This window comes from Convolutriloba macropyga, chromosome 4 (assembly GCF_964194025.1).
Source record: "Convolutriloba macropyga chromosome 4, txConMacr16.3, whole genome shotgun sequence".
Taxonomy (NCBI): Eukaryota; Metazoa; Xenacoelomorpha; order Acoela; family Convolutidae; genus Convolutriloba; species Convolutriloba macropyga.
In genome coordinates this window covers 53,212,474-53,231,517 of record NC_134471.1, presented here as the reverse complement: position 1 = coordinate 53,231,517, position 19,044 = coordinate 53,212,474, and the positions used below count along the sequence as shown (strand labels likewise).

The 19,044-nt window shown below is 39.3% G+C and overlaps 1 protein-coding gene across 1 annotated transcript in view; it reads right to left on the bottom strand.

Moving 5' to 3' along the window:
- Positions 1 to 735: 735 nt before the first annotated feature.
- The window catches only part of LOC142338507 (gonadotropin-releasing hormone receptor-like), an 81,661-nt gene continuing 63,352 nt past the window's right edge, over positions 736 to 19,044 (bottom strand). Inside the window, exons 5-6 of the mRNA XM_075388290.1 lie at positions 12,845 to 13,146; positions 736 to 952 (exon numbers count right to left, since the gene is read on the bottom strand). Of these exons, the coding sequence (XP_075244405.1) occupies positions 749 to 952; positions 12,845 to 13,146 (506 nt within the window). The 3' untranslated portion in view covers positions 736 to 748. The remainder of the gene's footprint in view (positions 953 to 12,844; positions 13,147 to 19,044) is intronic.

Genomic DNA, 19,044 nt, shown 5'->3' with positions numbered 1-19,044 from the left:
TCCTCTGCTATTGTATGTTATTGGCTACAAGTTTGAAAGTGTCGAAGTATATCACTTAGGCTATATTTTAAAACAACTGCATAAATAAAGAAACCAAAAATTTAGAGTTTTGAATTTTATCAAATACATTTTATCTATAGTTATGACAAAAAACTGAAAAATTTTATATGAAAAATTTTATATGCTTGCTGTCATTTGAAGTCAATTGATTTGCAGCCGGGTTTCTTCTCATTGCCGTGAAATCATTTTTTTTTGGTTTCTTACATAAATTTTTCTCAGTTAAACAAAAATTTTATTTTTTTATTATCTCCCATCATCAAAGGAAACATTTATACACAGATCAGTTTATAATTGGTTTACTGTGAACAACTAATAGTTTAATGAATAATAAATTGCTAGAGAAAAATTATGAAGTAAAAAAATAATGAGGTGACAGAAAGAAGACACATCAGATTAACCTTTTTTTGAAAAGTCAAAATTCAGTACTTTTGCACCCTAGCAGTATTTCAATGCTCTAATAGCTAGCAATTCTATTGATTTAATCTTATATATATATATATATATATATATATATATATATAAAGTTTACGTAAAACAGCGTTTATTTAAATATATAAGCCTTCATTTAATTATTTCAGAAGTTTTCGATGAAATACGTTTGATTTGCAGAACATGACTTTAGAATCTGATAAGTAGAATTTTTCTATTGAAATACATTTATCGTTATTTTTAGTTTTATCTCCGGGAACTAAATCTTTTCCGTCACAGAAACTATCACAAAAAACTCTAACTTTTGTACGTACCTGTTGATTCTGTTTTGACTGGTTGTGTTGTTGGCATCTGCAGACGATCCGGGTCGTTTGAGGAGAGCAAAGAACCAATAGCAGAGGGGATCACACGCACAGTGAGAGTACTGCAACACTTGGAACAGCTCCAGGGCCCATTTCGCAATCTGAACAACGGAAAAGAAAAACAAATTAGTTCTCAGCAATGACAAAACTGTTTTCCGTGTCTTCCCGCTGGTTTGAAAGTGACGAAACTTTAAAGAACTGATGTTTTCACCCTATAATGCCCACCCGTCATGATGGTTGCTTGCCAACATTTGATTTGAAAAATAACCCGAAAGTCCATTTTCCTCGCACTCTCTTATCCATAACTTTCGTTAACATAGTCATATGAGGTGAAATTAGTGGTTATTTTCACGATGAATATGCTGAATAGTTGAAATAATTGCGGTTTTTAGCCTCAATGTGGTGAAAATGAAAGAGGTGAGCTACTAAAACTACTAAAACTACTAATTGACTTTTCAGTTATTTTCTTATATATTCAAATCAAATGCTATCATGACGGGTGGTGCATTATAGGGTGAAAATATCAGTTCCTTAAATTTTCTCCACTTTCAAACCAGCGGGAAAACTCCAAAAATTCAAATCATTCACCTCTAAAAAAGTTGGAGCCGCGTACTGGTGAAAAATAATTGTTTTCACGACTATTAAAAACAAATTTTACATTATCTCTGTGAAAATTGGGCCTTAGTTTTCTAATATAAACAAAATTTTATAACTCAAAACATATTACTGCAACTTTGACTTGTAATTGTTACTAGAGAGCCGTTATTTTTGCCTATATGCGCTTATTATTCGAATTGAAGCTGAATAATTTTTAACTTGAGCTTAAATAAAAGAAGAAAAAACAGAAGGCTCTCTTATATTATAGATAGCCCCACCTCATTAAGCTTTGCATCCACCCAAATAAAATCATTATTTTTTAAAATATTTTTTGCATTTAATGCAAATACATGAACGCTCTAAAAAGAACTGAATGCCCTTCGAGCATTAACTGTTTATCCTATTTTTGAGGACAAAATGTCAAATGAGTCATACGAAAAAGCAAAAGATCGCACAAGAAAAAACCACAGGACTAATATAATTGCTGCAAACTTCGTTTGAGAGCAAGTATATTGCACGATTTTCAAAACCATCAGTTTGATGTTAGTTCGACCTAGAACAAATTTGTCGTACAGGCGAAAGTATTCACATTTTCAAAACTACTTAAATATTTTAAAGCTTTTTCGCTATGTCAGGGCAACAATTAATTTATATTATTTGGTCCATTTCGTTGCCCAATTTTGATTTAGAGTTTAAATAAATTTGATCCTTTTCTTGTTTCAATCTTTTTGTTACCGAGTAAACTAAATGAACAATGCGCTATTTAAATAAAGCAGCGAGAAAACTGTGACGTAATCTCTTAACCATGTAAGCCTTACAAAAAGATTAAATGCACACAAAATACGTTCTATTTGGCGTAGAAAGCTCAGAAAAAGTTCGTTTAACATAATTTTCGTTGAGCCTACTAATATACTAAATCGATTGCGCTCTTTTTAGGCTTAATATTTTTATGTTTCGAAAACGTATCGGTGACCAATCTGAGCTCAGACAAAATACCTGCCAGTAAATACAGCTAGATTTGCCGGGCCATTTAGATGTGCTTTTGCCTTGATACGTTCTTACATACAGTTGACTTTGATCGTGGTTTATAAATTGAACAGATTACGATTGTGTGTTTTCTAGCACCTTTATTCTGGTGCCGCTGTACGTTTGCATGATACTCAGTACAGTCAACGTCAATTGTTATCAGATTGGATACCCCGGCCGAGAGTGATGTAGTTGCGAGTGATCTTGGATTGTCATCATTGGAACGGGGAACAGGAGGCTCTCCTCAGAATTACAAGGCCTAGTGGCAGAACCACAAACAGAACTCCATCTCAAGAAAGGAGGCATTTGAAGCATACAGTAACTACCTCAACAATTACCGAGGAACAGTCGTGTGAGCCTCAGTCGGCGACAGGAACTGAGGCGAGCAAACGACATCACTTCAGTTCTATTACCACAGCCACCAGTGTCGACGATTTGATCAAGGTCGCAAACAGCAAAACGATCTCTAGAGGGCGATCAAACACAACAAAACGCATCAAGAGTACACACAAAAAAACTGTAAGACTAATCCGGTTTAAACTTTTTCCATTCAGCAATTTCTATTTCACGTAGTAAATCTTTTTATTTTGCTGTAAAGTGATTTAGCCCGCAAATCTAGTAACCCCCCTTATATTTGGTTTCATTTCCTATAATCTGGTATTTTTGACATTACCCCTGGTCACCGATAACCCATCCCATACACATTTTTTTTTTGAAAAACAATAATTTTGACAAATTTTTGTCAAAATCCAGAAATAATCAAATTGCGGTGTTTTTTACAGTTCTTGACATAAACGCGAAGCAAAAAAAAGTTTGAAAAAATTGACCAAATTTGAAAAATTGGAAAAAGTCTATCCGATCATTCTAGCATACCCATATACTAGTTAGATGGATTAAAACGTTGTAAAAAAAAAAAGAAGTTTGGTCAAGTTTTTCAAACTTTACAAAAAAGAGATCAGGTAACTGATTTTTTTCCTCGATTGAGCGCTTATTCTTGGTAACTCGTGAAAATCGTGCACTTAACGTCAAGGTTCGGAGTTTGAGCAAAGCTCAAATCAATTATGTTGTAAAAACATTATATGGTTTTCATATTAGCTGCAAGTTCACTTCATCACGCCATAAAAACTTTGCCTCAAGCGTTACAAGACCATTAGAAAAAAGGAATTTACGCATTACCGGGTCTGAGTTTTAATCCTAACGCTTTGAAAGTCCGAAAAACCGCGCAATTTCAATTGAGTCACTTCTTCCGTGATAAAAAGAGGCTAGTTATATGGCATGATGTGGTGAACAATTCATTGTCCCGTCATCGCAGTAACAACAATAAGCCTTTAACACCCTCGCAGCTTATTGAAGTGCTTGAAAAGTATCAGGAGCGCATAGAAGCTATAGTGTATTGCCCCAGAGAGGGAACTCCTGATATTTACAACCAGCTCAAGCGTAGTACTCTAGTTACCATCCATTTAGTGAAAGACATTGTGTCTAAACGTAAACAGAAAGATCTTAGTTTACTTAAAGAGTACAGAGCATTACACCAAAGGCCTGCGCTTGAGCTGAAAACACTGACTATAGTCTTAGCTCATAAGAACAACCTCCGGTCCTTGATAACACGCTCCCGACCGAAGAAACTTTCAAAGCGCCGTCGTAAAACGCTTCGCACCCGTCATGCGTTCGAGGAGGCGGAACTCACACAAGCCTTTGATAACCTGAATGTCACTTAGTCTTGCGTTGTTGCGCGGGTTAGTTTGTGGTTGATTCCTTCCAATAGTGCTTTACTAAACGTTTTGCTCTCCCCATTCTTTGAGTTATTCACTACCATCCGTTTCCGCAGGTTATCTGGTTTCATTTTCAGTTTCCGTCCCTTTTGTTTCCGTGTCACCTTGTTTCTTTCTATCCCCCCTTTATTTGTTGTATGATGTAGTATGTTGAGTTTTGCTGTAGTAAAATTTCTTTTTGCTAGTATGCTGGTTTGTTGTTTAGTCTCGTTCCTTGCTAGGGTGTGACTTAAGTTCATTCTAGAGTTACGGCTGGTTTGTTTCGTGACTTTCACCACACTTGTTTGCTAGCAATTTGTTGTACCTTTATTAATTTTGTAGTATGCACTTTTGTTGTCTGGGTAGGGTGGTTTGCTAGGGTGTGACTTAAGTTTGTTCTGGAGTTACGGCTAGTAAAGTTCCTGACCTTTTCGACTTTTGGTTATACTACACTGTTGCCGTAAATTGTTTCATGTTTAATGTTTTAATGCCGTTGTTAAAGCCCCATAATGATTTGTGCTAGTGTACCTGGCAGTAGCTCGTCTCCTTCTTTCTAGGGTGTGACTTAAGTTTATTCTGGAGTTACGGCTAGCTTGTTTGGTTGAGTTGTTGCTGTGGTCTGTTAGCATCGATCTTCCCGCCTCCTCGCTTGTGGTTTCCGCCCCGCCCGTGCCAGTTTTCCCGTTTCTTCGCGCGCCATCCGCCCGACGTTTCCGCCTCGCCCGTGCCGTTTTCCCCTTTCGTCGCGCGCCATCCGCCCGACGTTTCCGCCCCGCCCGTGCCGTTTTCCCCTTTCGTCGCGCGCCATCCGCCCGACGTTTCCGCCCCGCCCGTGCCGTTTTCCCGTTTCGTCGCGCGCCATTCGCCCGACGCTCTCGTTTGTCCGTCCGGTTTCCCGTTGCGTCGTGCGTTATTCGTTCGGCGTCTCTTCCCGTCCGTCCCGTCCCCCGTCCTGTCCCGTTTCGCGCTTCCTGCGCACCGTTCTTTCTTTCTTTCGCCGGGTACTATTGTACTCGACGAACATCTTTAATCTTTGGCGGTTTGCTAGGCAAATCGTCACACTAGGGTTCGGTATAACCCATTTGTGTTGTGCTGTTGCATGTGTGTGTACTTTATATTAGTACCAAATTAAACTTGTGGTTCCTGTTTTTCTTAAGATCATGACAACTTTGCAGGACAAATTCAACAAACTTTATAGCGCAAGAGCAAAATTAGAGGCTGAACTTAATAACATCTATGGGGAAATTAACAATGCTGTTGATAAGCAAGACAGGAAAGTTAAGCTCGAACGTCTGATTGTGAAGTGCAAAGATGCTTTTACTAGAGTAGTTGATAAGAATGAAGAGCTCTTTGATCTGGCACAAAAGACTGAAAATCCAGATGCTGCTTGTAAGAACCTTGAAAAATGGTTAGAGACTGTAACAAAGAAAACTGATGAGTTCATTGCTGCTGCTCGAGAGTATATCAATTCGGTCCATGACAAAGAGACAGCAGAGCTGTATACCTCTAACCAATCAAGATCAGGTTCACATATGACTTCCTCAAAAAGATCAAGTCAGCGTCAACGAGACTTAGAACTATCTAGACTCAAAAGGGAGGAACTTGAGAAACAACATGAGGCAAAACTCCGCATTGCTAGACAACGTCTTGAAATTGAAAAACAAACGAAATTGCGGGAGTTAGAAATTGAACAGCTTGAGGAAGATCATCGCAAGGAAGTAGCTGCTGCAGCCCTTGAGGAAATTGAGTTGATGACAAAATCATCAGCGGACGGGTCTGGTACAGGCAAAATGAGTGGGCTCTTTACGGAAAGAACTTCAGTCAAGAGCAAGAAACTTGTTCAAGATTGGGTTAATTCGTCACCAGCCGGGAACATGGCAGATGTTGCAAACGAACCGAGTTTGCACTTTTCTGGTTCCATCGCCCAATCCAACCAAGCGATTGTCCGACCTTCTTCAGCTCAACTTCCAAACTCACACTTCAATCTCAATACACAGGGTCAAGTTGAGGCCAACATCAACCTCCCTGTCCATGAACCAAGTAGTAGAACCAATGTAACCAACGATGCACATGTTGCAAACAACATCATGCAAGAGCAGCGACATCCTCAATATACGCCTCCATCACCACCAATAAACCTCGGTATACCAACTCAACTAAACGCCCCAAACACAGCCCGACAACTGTCTCAAGCAACAATGCACTTCGATGGTATACAGTTAGATCATCAATTCCCTCGCAGGTCGAGCATGCCGGGACAGTTGAATTTAGTCAGCCCTTCGCGTTCACTACCTTTAAACACACTTGTTAATGCTCCGCTAGCACTTAATCCGCAACAGACACACATAAATGTACCAGCCCCTCCATCCCCCGTCCTAAACCCCGCACCACCGCATTTTCCGTTAATCCCACCAGCATTCCGCTTTCCTCCTTCGCCGCCACAAGCACTCCCACTACAAGCCACTAACCCCGTGGCAAATAATGTCAATCTGTTACCCCATTCTCCGCCTGCACCATTCATTTCCCCGGCAAACAGTTTCGTGCCTCAATTAATTCATCCACCACCTCCACAAAAGACTTTTCAGCCCCAAAACTTTGTACCCATAACCCATGCACCTCCTGCTCCTCCAGATCCAAATGTCTGGCGTTTTCCGGCAGCAGTCCCACCTAATGCAGTACCACTTGTACGTACATCTGCAAATTCATACACCGTACAACCGGCCCCGTTAATCAACCCTCAAATATCTACATCGCACCGCCCCCCTCATGTACAAGCAGCAGCAGGCGCTCAAAATTACGTAACATCAGACTTCATGCAAGCGAATCCATTTAGTTCTTCCGCAGGTACCGCCCCCACCTTTGTCACTCCGATCATTCCGCCAACGTATGGAGCTATCGTTCCGAACCCGTTGTGTTGGGGTGGCCCGCCGCATCCCACACCTTCGGCTCCTTCTTTGGACTCTGCGGATTTGATAAAGCAGTTGGCGGACGCAATTACTTGTAAGAAGAACGATCCACTGCCCGAGTGGAAGTTGGCACAATACAATGGTGATCCCCTGCAGTGGCACGAATGGTTCGGACAATTTAAAAGCGCCATAGACGCACAGTCCTTGACTGATGACGTCAAGTTAACATACTTAAAAACTCTTGTAACTGGAAAAGCTAAAACCGCCATCGCTGAGTTCGCATACTGCGGTGTAATGTCTAAGGATGCATTTAAGACACTCGAACGTAAATTTGGCCAACCACAGGCAGTAGTCAGTGCACACTTAGAAAAACTCAGCTCTTTTCCACCACTAAAGATGCACAATAGTGATAACATCATAAACTATTCTGCAACAATTTCAAGTCTTGTTGGGGTCTTTAAATCACTTTCATATGACGCAGACCTTAAGAGCGCCTCACTTCTCAATACGGCGGTGCAAAAATTGCCGCCCAATCTGAAAGAGTCTTGGTCACTCTTCACAGTGAAGAAACATTGGGTTAAGCCAACACTCCTTGACTTCAACGATTGGTTGAAGGAGAAGGCCGAGGCACATGATTTAATGAAACAAACTTCATCGAAGGCAAGAACTGAGGATAACACCAACTCAGTAGTAAAGACCAAAGTTGCCTCAAGAACTTTTGCTGCTAATACACAAACTAAGGGCACTCAGAGACCAGCCTCAACATCGGCAACGCCTGCAACCCCTCGCTGCATTGTGTGTAAAGGTATCCACCGCATCTGGGAGTGTAGGGTATTTAAAGAAAAGTCTCCCACTCAGCGAGCAAAGGTAGTGGCTGAAGCAAAACTGTGTTTCTCATGTTTGAGAGAAAAGCATATGTTCAGGCAATGCCCAAACCCCAGGAAATGCAGGAAGGACGGTTGCAACAGCTCCCATAACACACTTCTTCATGGAGCTGAGAGGGTGTATCCACCAAAATCCCCTTCAAACAACAACAACATTAATTCTAATGCTGGCGCAAATCAAAGTAAACTTCCTAGTGTCCAATCATCGAGTAAGACCACTACTTTGTCATCTGTGAGTAATGTGAAAGGCCTCCTTCAGGTGACTGAATTACAGTTGAAGAGCTCCTCCGGTAAAGATACCACGGCTTTAGTTTTGTGCGATACCGCTTGCAGTAACTCTTGGGTGTCCAATGATCTTGCAAATAGACTTGGTTTGCACGGTACAGCATTGAAATTAACAGTCAAGGGTATAAATACCGAGGAGGTTATAGACACTAAGTTAGTTGAACTAATTGTAACACCACGCGACAACCAAGCATTTGAACCATTTAAAGTAAGCCCTTACGTAAAGGAAGATTTAAATGTAGGCGCCGATATCATCAACATTAAAGCACTTCAGGAAACATACCCGCACCTAGCAGTCCTAGACCCAGTTACATATTGCTATGGAAACATCGAGATGATACTTGGACAGGATGTGTATCATGCCATCCGCCCGTTAGAGTACTTCGCTGCCGACGAGAAGTCCTCGCCCTTCGCTGTTCGCTTGCCCATAGGTTGGGTTCTAAGCGGCCCTCTTCCGTCGTCTTCAGGTTTAGTCTCGACTTGTTTCAAAGCTAATATGGAGCAGGATTTGAACTCGCTAGTCAGGTAAAATCTTGGTACGACATGGAGTCGTACGGCGCACTTAAGCAAGTAGACCCACGATCCGCCTCGGATGCACGTGCGCATGAAATTCTTGAAAACACCACCGTGCATAATGGAAAAAGGTACGATGTCGGAATGCTATGGGCTGAAGATAACATCGAACTGCCCAACAATTATTTCTCAGCGCTTGTTCAATTAAAGTCTTTGGAAAAGCGGCTAACGAAAGATCAGACATTAAGGGAAAAGTACTCGAATACCATCAAAGAGGACTTAGACAAAGGCTACGTAGTAAGGGTCAAAGATGCTCATAAGGTGGAAAGTCGCTCGGAACGAGAGTGGTACCTACCACACCATCCGGTTGTTAACCCGAACAAGCCGGGCAAGGTTCGTAGGGTACTAAACGGAGCAGCAAAATTCCATGGCGCATCTCTCAATAAGTCATTACTCACCGGACCTGTTCTACTGCAAAACCTAATCTATGTACTCCTACGGTTCAGACAACATCCATTTGCCGTATCCGCCGACATCGAGGGAATGTTCCTCCAAGTTGGAGTGTTACCATGTGATCAAACATCATTGCGCTTTTTGTGGCGGGAGGACCCCACATCAAATGTTGTGGTACACCAGTATACGCGCCACATCTTTGGGGCAAAAGATTCACCCACCTGCGCCAACTACGCACTTCAGCGCACGGCACGCGATAATGCTAAGGAGTACCCAGAAGCTGCGAAAGCCGTCCTTGAGAACTTCTACATGGACGATTACTTGGACTCAGTGGAATCCCCCGAGAGGGCCCTCATTAGGTCGAAGGAATTGGTACATCTTCTCCATCTAGGTGGGTTCAAGCTTACTAAGTTTGTAAGCAATGTACCAGATCTGGCTGACCGAATTGATGGGTCTGCTCAATCCACTGAACCGAAGGTCATCGCTTCATCCAAGGAGGAATCAATGCACGTGCTTGGGCTTAAGTGGGATCACAACAACGATACTCTGGTTGTGAGCAGGGGTACTAACAGCACCATCACGAAAAGTTTAACACAGCGCTTGGTCCTAAGTCTTGTGTCAAAGGTCTACGACCCAATTGGTCTTGTCGCACCGTTCACTGTTGGTGCTCGGTTAATCTTGAAAGACATTTGGCGTGTCAATGGACAAAGTTGGGATGACGAGTTACCTAAAGACACAGTTGACAGATTCCTTGCCTGGTGTGTTGAACTGCCGCGGTTAGCTGAGATCACTATACCGAGAAGTTACTTTTCAGGACCATTTCAACATCTTGAACTCCACATGTTTGGTGATAGCTCGCAAGACGTATTCAGTGCAGTAGGTTTTCTCAGGGCTCAAGTAACTTGCACCTCCGGGGAGATTAAAACAGAGCTGGCGTTTGTCTTGGGCAAGGCCCGTGTTGCACCTATGAAGGTAATGACAGTTCCTAAGTTGGAATTACAAGCCGCTCTCCTCGCTGCCCGTTTAAAAAGGGGAATCTGTCGAGCATTAACGGTTACTGTGGATAAAGTCTTTATGTGGACAGATAGTACCATCGTCTTGCAGTGGATAAACTCAACAAACAAACACCCCATCTTCATTGCAAATCGTGTTAGTGAAATCCTGGAGAACACCAGCGTTGACCAATGGAACCACGTCGCCACTTGTGATAATCCGGCAGATGCTGGCACGCGTGGCATGTCCGCTGAAGTTTTGCAATCAAGTAGCTGGGTGAGGGGTCCTGACTTCTTGAGAACCAAGCAATTCCCTTTTGTGCCAAATACTGACGTCGTTGATAACATCAAACTCGGCGTTGTAACCAAGGAACAAGATGATGACTCCATCTCATCTTTAGCCGCATCCGTAACCAAGCCCCCTAAGGAACAAAGTATCAATCTAATCCCGTTTGATAAGTTCAGTTCTTATCAAAAATTACTGCGTGTCACCGCCTATGTGCTCCGTCTTTTACCATCTCATGAAAGTTACCGTACCGTAGACGGCAGCATAGCCGATCCTGTTGAGCTTGACGAAGCCGAGCGTCATCTCCAGTACTTGGTTCAGGAAGAGTCCTTTAGTACTGAAAGAAAGGATCTTCTTGACAACAAATCTGTTAAGAAGAGCAGCCGCATTGCTCAGTTTACTCCGATTATTGGGCCTCATGGTCTCATCCGTTCTTCTGGTCGGCTCTGACGGCTAGTGGAAATTGACTTTGACACAAAGCATCCTATCGTGCTGGATGCACGTCATACTTTTGTTAAACTGTTTCTGCGGCATACTCATTTGAAGAACCATCATCAGGGCATTGATTACTTAAGGTCAAAGGTACAGGAACGTTATGCCATCCTAAAACTACGTTCCACACTGCGTTCCATCAAATCAAACTGCGTGTTGTGTAGAAAGTTCCGTGCAGCAACCATTCAACCTATCATGGCAGACCTCCCAAAGGAGAGACTGGCATACCAGTCTCCTCCCTTTACCAACACCGGGGTTGATTACTTCGGCCCATTCTACGTCACAGTTCGTCGGACTACCGAGAAGAGGTGGGGATTTCTCTTCACTTGTCTCACTACTCGTGCTGTCCATGTTGAAGTTGTCCCGTCCATGGACACTAGTTCTTGTGTAATGGGAGTGGAGCGGTTCGTCTCCCGTCGGGGTACTCCTGCTATGATTTGGTCGGATAATGGTACGAACTTCATTGGAGCGGAGAAAGAGCTCCGTGAATGTGTGGAAAAATGGAATACGCTTAACATCGCTGCCGAACTTGCACATAAGGGCATTAAGTGGAGGTTCAATCCACTCAGTGCGCCACACCAAGGTGGCATCTGGGAGAGGTTAGTTCGGAGTTTTAAAAGAGTACTGTACACTATCCTCGGTACGCGTCGCCTCACAGATGAGGTGTTGAACACTACTTTTTGTCTGGTCGAATACGCACTAAACTCACGTCCCTTAACGCCCGTAAGCGCCGACCCGTCTGACCTAGGCGCAATAACACCCAATCATTTTCTACTCGGTAACCAAGCAACCAGAATTCCGTCTATCGTTGGCGTCGACGAGTTCGATCATCGTAAGCGGTACGCCCGTGCACAGTCATACGCCAATGCAATTTGGGCACGTTGGCTCAAGGAGTATGTACCTGCGTTGAACCGTAGATCTAAGTGGCAGACGCCTGCCGAGCAGCACCTCAAGGTCGGTGATTTAGTTTGGATCGTTGAAGAAAGCAACCCTAGGGGTTACTATCCAACCGCTCGGATTGAGGAACTTCGGTACGGCTCCGACAGCGTCGCCCGCTCCGCCGCCTTACGCACGTCATCCGGATCGCTCGTCCGCCCACTCGTTAAGCTTGTGCCAATCCTCCCAACATTTTCTTCCGGGCCGGAGGATGTTACCGAGTAAACTAAATGAACAATGCGCTATTTAAATAAAGCAGCGAGAAAACTATGACGTAATCTCTTAACCATGTAAGCCTTACAAAAAGATTAAATGCACACAAAATACGTTCTATTTGGCGTAGAAAGCTCAGAAAAAGTTCGTTTAACATAATTTTCGTTGAGCCTACTAATATACTAAATCGATTGCGCTCTTTTTAGGCTTAATATTTTTATGTTTCGAAAACGTATCGGTGACCAATCTGAGCTCAGACAAAATACCTGCCAGTAAGTACAGCTAGATTTGCCGGGCCATTTAGATGTGCTTTTGCCTTGATACGTTCTTACATACAGTTGACTTTGATCGTGGTTTATAAATTGAACAGATTACGATTGTGTGTTTTCTAGCACCTTTACTTTTCACTGACATGAAAATGAAAGTTTTTTTGCAAATGCTTCCAAAATCAATTATTGTTGAGCAAGCCGTAACACAGAGGCAACCATATATGTTATCTTATTAGGATTCTGACCTAAAACAAAATTAATAATTTTTAATTTAAAAAATAATAAATGAATGGTTTGTTTGATTTATAATTAGTTGATATGAAATGTTAACAACGCGATTGCTTTAATTTGGGTTTTTCAAATAGCAAAACAGAATTTTGAAAATGTTACCTCGGCATCTTTGGCGAGAATGATGACGGTGATATAGTAGGGTGCGTTAGTCAGAATAAACAGAGCAGTAACTGCCACTGTCATCAGCAACATTCTATTCCGTGCGCGCATTATGACGTCACCACTCGGGTGGAAAACATGCCGGATGCCCGTGGACTCGTTTGCATTGCACGTTGTGTTGGAATTCGGCCTGGTGGCCGATCGGTTAAGTGGTTGATGCTCATTTGCTGCGGATGTAGTGTTGCGTCCAGTTGGCTGTGGTTCGCGAGTGGATCGGGATGATGTGACATGGTTAGAGATTCCTGGAATGAATTATGGCCATAGTTCAATTAGCTAAATCGACGGCAGACTTGCATTTCTGCATGTTAAATAGTTTCTGCAAAATATTGTGTAAATTAGGCACTTCTGTTTATGGAAACACACATGTGGTGCTAACTTTGCTGGATTTAGTTTTGTAGATATAGGTCAGGGAATATTTTTGTAATAGTGCAGGAGGAAGAGTGGAGATTATATACCATCTCGGATTAATTCATACAAAACTTAATTTACATAACCATGAACAGTACCTCATTACGTTAATATTAAAAGAAAATTATCATATTTGGCCCTTAAATGCCGTAATAACTTTTTATAATAGCCATGCTGTGCTAACTATAGCTAGATAAGTTAGATTATTCGGCTGATTGGATGGCAAGCAAGTTTCCGAAAAAATGTCTGCTTCGGTTTGAGGAGGTATCGATTTTCTACGCTTGTCAATCAGCTTAATACGCAGCTCTTAGAAATGCTGTTCGCATTTCGTTAGTTTCGTGGACAATTACGTTGAAAAAAGTTTCATCTGCTCGACGAAATTAACTTCAAGATCTGTCAGTTATTTGTGAACTTGTTTTACAAGGTTAGGGTTGTAATAGCGTGTGGACATTTGCGGCAGTCAGCAATAATAGTTCAATTTTGCATCAAGTTTAAAATTTTTACTCAATAATATCCACTATGCTTGTTTTTGAGCATGCGTGGACAGTTATTTTGTCACAGTGATCCAGACTTCCGTCACACTTGTCCACACTGCAACTGTTGTCCACGTTGACTAACTGCAATGTCAACGAGACCGAATTGAAATAAAATTAAATGGTGATTAATTACAGAAACAACCACCACAAAACTAATTGTGGAGTAGGAAAACAATTAGCAAATACTCATATCACGGCTCAGAAGAACAATTAAGTATTTGGATAGGGTCTCAAGTAGCTACTAAATAAATTCGGGCTGTAAAATAATACGTTATGTGGCTGCTCAAAATAATGGACAATGGCTCTGCTATCAAGAAAAACAAGTATGATATTTTGATGTTTTTCCATTATACGGTTAGTTTATAAATTTTATCCTTGTGAATAACAGGGACGCTTAATGAGATATGAGAACAAATGAGAATAAATTAAATTTTTGCATTGATTATTCGAAGAATGGCATCGCTGTGGTACGTTGTGCGGAAACGGCCAGCTCAATTATGCTCATTTTTTGTTTGAGTACTAACTCCTTCTTCCTATTCCAAGACTACCTCCAATCTCTTTGCATCATAATTTCTAATTGCAACCAACAAATTCAAAATCAAAATTTAATTCAAGAGTTCCAAGTTTTCACGAAACAACGCAATTGATTCGCTGAGATTTTCCTAATTAAATTTAATATGGGATTTTTGGGATAATTGGTTCAAACACCCATGACATGGGGCTAGGAACTTCATAGCAGGCGTACTTTTGAGCAGACAGTCTCTATAGTAGACCATCGATATCTTTTGTTGCACGATACATTTGAAAAGCTCCATTTACACTGAATAGATGGTTGAAGGAATATTTTCAGTTTTGTGATTTCTCAAGGAAATAATGACGCTGAAATTTTTCAAAAAAGTTTTGTTAGTTTTCCGCATCCTGACGTTTAAAAACGCAAATTAAATTTTGATAATAGACAAAGTATAGAATCAATTTGATTCGATAGGTCAGATCTCAAATAAATTGCAAAATTATTTCATAAAAACGCCAAAATAACAAAAAACAAGTTCAGTAATTAGCTCATATAGATTTGAAAAAATTGTACAAGAATTTATTTTTCTACGTTTTTACTACAAATTCTCTCTCCATATATCCTGAAATTCGCCTTGTGACTTTTCATGTATGGCTTCTAAGCTCTGCGAAAAACAATCCAGCTCCTTTAATTCACAATCCTAAAAATTGAGGCTGAATTAATTTTTTACAGGTGTTGGGATTGACATAATTTTGCTGTTGATGGAAAAATTAATTCAAATTTAAAAAAAATTGTTATCACTCAAAATTACAGTTATCATTACACATTCCAAATTACAGTTATCATTACTAGTTCTTGATACCAATTGAATGCTCTTACAAAATATTAAAATATTGTTTATTGAGTCAAAATTAAATTTAGGCTGAAATATCAAATAATTTCTCAAATTTTTTCGTAAAAATCATTCTTCAGAAAACCTACAAATCATATTATATTTTCTGTTATTTGATAGGTTTATGTGGCTCTTCCATTTTCCTCCTTCTTTGAAAACAAAAAAAAATTGATGGCATTTTTAGATGGCTGTTTTATTGATGGGCCGTGGTTTAAATTTTCTGTGAAAAAATTTCTTTGAAAGTCATCAAACTTTCAGCAGTCTCTTCTGTTGTTTTTTGTTTAAACACAAAAGAAAGAATTACTGTTAGCCGACAACTATATGCTGCACACTCTTATGAACAATGAAATCAAAATCATATAGAATCTAAAGATTTTTGTTTTTCCAATGTGAAAGACTATCGATAAATTTGAGGCAAAACTTTGGATTTTTTTAAAAAAATTTCAAATCGCACAATTTAGGGAAGGAAAGCTTCATACCAAACATTAGATTTAAAATCTGTAGGTGAGATTTCTGACATCAATTTGAAAGTGAACATAACTTACTGGCCAACTTGATTTTTTTCAATGAAATTTTTACCTAACATTTTTTGATCAATTTAATTTTAGTTCTCTTTAGTGTTCTTGTTCTATGAGACCAATAAAGGATGATTTAATATTGAAAAATTCCGAAAGCATTTCATTTTTGCTTGGTTCTTTTATTTCAGTTTCACAAGATCCTACCTATTTAGGAGAATACGAGCTTTCAATTCGCTAAAAACAATCAAAGACTCAAATTCTATGTCGAAGACTAAGTTTCAAATCTTATAAGTGATCTTCTTATAATATTTTGATGAGTAATGAGATGTAACTGATCTCAATTGAATATTATCCAGGTGTATGGTGATTTTCACCATCCCGGAGCTAAATCAAAAGCATCTCACGCGTTTAAAAGTACTCCATCCGAGGTTATGTTTGTTTTAAATTAAACTGTTTTTGAACTTCTTCCTTTGTTTGAAATATTCACTTAAAACAAAAAATTCTTTTTAAAAAATTATTCTTGGATACATTAATAATAATCTTTATCTCCGAATTAGTGTAGTTTTACAGGGTTGGGGTTGTAAGAACGTGTTCAAATTAGCGGCAGTAAGCAATAATGTTTCAAGTTTGCATCAAGTTTAAAATTTTTACTCAATAATATTCACTATGCTTGTTTTTGAGCATGCGTGGACAGTTATTATGTCACAATGATCAAGATTTCCGTCACACATGTCCACACTGTCATCGTTGTACACGTTGACTAATTGCAATGTCAACGAGACCGAATTGAAAAAAAAAATTAAGTGGTGATTAATTAGAGAAGTATCCCCACAAAACTAATTGTAAAGTAGGAGGACCTTAAGCAAATACCCACATCACGGCTCAGAAGAACAACTAAGTATCTGAAAAGGGTATCAAGTAGCTACTAAGTAAATTTGGGCCATAAAATAAAACGTTATGTGACTGCTCAAAATAATGGACAATGGCTCTGCTATCAAGAAAAACAAGTATGATGTTTTGATAATCTTCCATTATATAGTTAATGTATGATTTTATCCTTGTGGTTAACAGGGACGGTTAATAAGAATATAAGAACAAATGAAAATAATTTTTATTGTTGCAGCGGTGCATTGATTGTTCGAAGAATGGCATCGGTATGGCACGTTGTGCCAAAACAGCTTGCTCAGTTATGCTCAATTTTTTTGTTTGAGTATTTACTCCTTCTTCATTTTCCCAGACTACCTTCAATCTCATTGCATCATAATTTTTATTTGCAACCAAATACTTCAAAGTCAAAATTTAATTCAAGAGTTCCAAGTTTTCACGAAACAACCTGAATGATTCGCTGAGAATTTCCTAATTTTAAAATCTGTAGGTGAGATTTCTGACATCAATTTGAAAGTGAACATAACTTACTGGCCAACTTGATTTTTTTCAATGAAATTTTTACCTAACATTTTTTGATCAATTTAATTTTAGTTCTCTTTAGTGTTCTTGTTCTATGAGACCAATAAAGGATGATTTAATATTGAAAAATTCCGAAAGCATTTCATTTTTGCTTGGTTCTTTTATTTCAGTTTCACAAGATCCTACCTATTTAGGAGAATACGAGCTTTCAATTCGCTAAAAACAATCAAAGACTCAAATTCTATGTCGAAGACTAAGTTTCAAATCTTTTAAGTGATCTTCTTATAATATTTTGATGAGTAATGAGATGTAACTGATCTCAATTGAATATTATCCAGGTGTATGGTGATTTTCACCATCCCGGAGCTAAATCAAAAGCATCTCACGCGTTTAAAAGTACTCCATCCGAGGTTATGTTTGTTTTAAATTAAACTGTTTTTGAACTTCTTCCTTTGTTTGAAATATTCACTTAAAACAAAAAATTCTTTTTAAAAAATTATTCTTGGATACATTAATAATAATCTTTATCTCCGAATTAGTGTAGTTTTACAGGGTTGGGGTTGTAAGAACGTGTTCAAATTAGCGGCAGTAAGCAATAATGTTTCAAGTTTGCATCAAGTTTAAAATTTTTACTCAATAATATTCACTATGCTTGTTTTTGAGCATGCGTGGACAGTTATTATGTCACAATGATCAAGATTTCCGTCACACATGTCCACACTGTCATCGTTGTACACGTTGACTAATTGCAATGTCAACGAGACCGAATTGAAAAAAAAATTAAGTGGTGATTAATTAGAGAAGTATCCCCACAAAACTAATTGTAAAGTAGGAGGACCTTAAGCAAATACCCACATCACGGCTCAGAAGAACAACTAAGTATCTGAAAAGGGTATCAAGTAGCTACTAAGTAAATTTGGGCCATAAAATAAAACGTTATGTGACTGCTCAAAATAATGGACAATGGCTCTGCTATCAAGAAAAACAAGTATGATGTTTTGATAATCTTCCATTATATAGTTAATGTATGATTTTATCCTTGTGGTTAACAGGGACGGTTAATAAGAATATAAGAACAAATGAAAATAATTTTTATTGTTGCAGCGGTGCATTGATTGTTCGAAGAATGGCATCGGTATGGCACGTTGTGCCAAAACAGCTTGCTCAGTTATGCTCAATTTTTTTGTTTGAGTATTTACTCCTTCTTCATTTTCCCAGACTACCTTCAATCTCATTGCATCATAATTTTTATTTGCAACCAAATACTTCAAAGTCAAAATTTAATTCAAGAGTTCCAAGTTTTCACGAAACAACCTGAATGATTCGCTGAGAATTTCCTAATTAGTTTTAATATGGGATTCTTGGAAATATTGGTTCAAACACAAATGACAGGGGGCTAGTAAGTTCATAGCAGGCGTACTTTTGAGCAGACTTTCTCATTAGTAGACCACTGCAATCTTTTGTCACGAGATACATTTGAAAAGCGAATAGATTGTTGAAGGAAAATTTGCGGTTTTGTGATTTCTCACGTAAATAATGAAGTTTTGTTATTTTTCCGCATCCTGATTTTTGATAATTTAAATTAAGTATTGATAATAGACAAAGTATAGAATCAATTTACCTCGATAGGTGAGATCTCAAATAAATTGCAAAACTACTTCCTAAAAACGACAAAATAAAATGAATCGAGTTCAGTAATTGGATCAAATATATTTGAAAATTTGTAAAAGAAAAAGTATTTAGAAGTTTTTACTGCGATCTCTTTCTCCATATAACCTGTAATTCGTCTTGTGAATTATTAAGTATGGCTTCTAAACTCTGCAAAAGACGGTCCTGCTCCTTTAAATCACAATCCTAAAAATTGAGGC